Source organism: Oncorhynchus tshawytscha, unplaced genomic scaffold, assembly GCF_018296145.1.
Source record: "Oncorhynchus tshawytscha isolate Ot180627B unplaced genomic scaffold, Otsh_v2.0 Un_contig_2678_pilon_pilon, whole genome shotgun sequence".
Lineage (NCBI taxonomy): Eukaryota > Metazoa > Chordata > Actinopteri > Salmoniformes > Salmonidae > Oncorhynchus > Oncorhynchus tshawytscha.
Genome location: NW_024609785.1, coordinates 140,306 through 142,500, shown reverse-complemented (window position 1 = coordinate 142,500; position 2,195 = coordinate 140,306). Strand labels below are relative to the sequence as shown.

The 2,195-nt window shown below is 41.9% G+C and overlaps 1 protein-coding gene across 1 annotated transcript in view; it reads right to left on the bottom strand.

The window, feature by feature from the left end:
* Positions 1-1,422, bottom strand: part of LOC121845878 (cdc42-interacting protein 4 homolog) — a 40,453-nt gene extending 39,031 nt beyond the window's left edge. The window contains exon 1 of the mRNA XM_042318069.1: positions 1,153-1,422. Within this exon, the coding sequence (XP_042174003.1) occupies positions 1,153-1,176 (24 nt within the window). The 5' untranslated portion in view covers positions 1,177-1,422. The remainder of the gene's footprint in view (positions 1-1,152) is intronic.
* Between the last annotated feature and the right edge of the window lie 773 nt (positions 1,423-2,195).

Here is a 2,195-nt window from a genome sequence, read left to right as displayed (position 1 = left end):
CAAATGGCCTCCTATTTCCTACATACTAGACCAGAGCCCAAATGGCCTCCTATTTCCTACATACTAGACCAGAGCCCCATGGGCCCAAATGGCCTCCTATTTCCTACATACTAGACCAGAGCCCAAATGGCCTCCTATTTCCTACATACTAGACCAGAGCCCAAATGGCCTCCTATTCCCTACATACTAGACCAGAGCCCAAATGGCCTCCTATTCCCTACATACTAGACCAGAGCCCAAATGGCCTCCTATTCCCTTCATACTAGACCAGAGCCCCATGGACATATTCACAAAGCATCTCAGAGTAGCTCTGCTGATCTGGGACCAGGTTCCACCTCTTATTATTCAGGGTCTAAATAAAAAGGCCAAACTGATCCTGGATCAGCTCTCCTACTCTGAGGCGCTTCGTGAACATAGGCCCTGGTCAAAAGTAGTGCAATATATAGGGAATGGGTTTTGCCACGTAGGACATAGACTGTCTGCATAGAGTGTGTGACCTGCTGACTGAAACCCTATTTAATGGCCTGTGGCTATGAACTGTACAAGTTGTCCTTTTGATTCAGATCTAGGATCAACGTACACTACCATCACTCCACGAATTGGATCATCTCAAAACTGACCTTAGACCAGTGTCTAACTCCATTCTAGTACTCCCCTGGTGAGATCAGACTGCCCATAACCTCCTGACAATATGGTTCAATATGGTTCACCTGAGTTGGTTCAATAACAGTTCACACCTCGTCACCGCACGCACAAAACACGAGTAATTCAATAGTATCTCTACAAACCAACTAAATGTTATGATAACATCAATGACTTGCTCATACGTTGAATATGATCATATGGGTTGTAACTAGTTTATATGCGGATGCTGGACAACAACAAAAAAAATGTATCTATTACAGAAGCCCAGTTAGCTAAGTCGCCTTTAAGAGGTCAAGGTATGCAACATTGCGAAATAACAGCCGCCCTCAAGCTACAAGCTAATTTAGTCTACTTGCCGTGAGTTGTCATCAACTTTGTTAGAGTTAACAGTTGAAAACAATGTCAAAGGCATGTATTATTTTGAGACAGCAAAAACAATCACCTTCTCCAGGGAATTTGCTGTTACTGTGTAGCTAAGGTTACTGTAGCTAGTGCATATGTCCTTACCCAAAGATCCGTCCCCCAATCCATGTTTTCAAAGTTCCCACCTACAGAAAAAAGGAGGCTTTCTATCAATCTTTAGTTCCCAAACTCTTGGAGGATCCACAAACTTTTGTCTAGAGAGGGGAGATGTCGGATGAAATGTCGGGAAGTTGACGCCTCAATCATCCGTTCGTTCAAGGGAAAGAAAAATATTTTCGCCCGGTCGTCTTGAAACTAGTTTTGGTCGCAAGACAAGAGAGGGTGGGAGGGTTGGTCACCAGTCTTTCCAGATTTCATGTCGCGAATGTTTCGCTTGGTCTTAAAGGAGCCGAGGTTCATTCTTTGAAGTGTCAAGGTTTATACCCAAAATGGGAAACACATTTATACATTTTATTGTTACATCTTAAATGTTGCTTATTTACCTTTGTGTAACGTACTACTTTTGCCTAACCAATCTAGGAAATCTGAGTAGTAGGCTGTAAAATTATTTATTTTGATGTTAGCTACATGCATTTATTCATTACTACAACCATTACAATAATAAGCAACTAATCTACCATTACTGTTAAAATCAATACCACGACGACGAGCCTATGATTACGATAAAAACGATAACCATTCCTGTTATGAGAATCTCAAGAGGACTAAACCATTTGCGCGTTGGCCAGAGAACTTGGTCGGTACTAGCTACCAGTCATAAACCCCGATTATTTCTACAATTCCTCTTCCTTAAATGTGATTTTAAAACTAACCTTAACCACACTACTGACCTTATACAAACAGTTGTTTTCATGAATTTGTAATGATATAACCCATTTGACTTTGTGGCTGTGTTAAATAGTGGAAACCGAGGAGGTCAACATCAGTAGGTGTGCTGCGGCCCCGCCTCTCTCCCGTTTTACCTGTTTTCCAGACAGGTTCTACAGCACACCGGTTTACGGCTCAAGTCTGACAGGAAGTGGTTGTTTCTGGTATTACATGCCCCAGTTTATCACTGCAACTGACGCCCACACATATCCCTCAATAGTTCATAAGAATTATCTTCATGTTATTCTTATTCTTTCTTT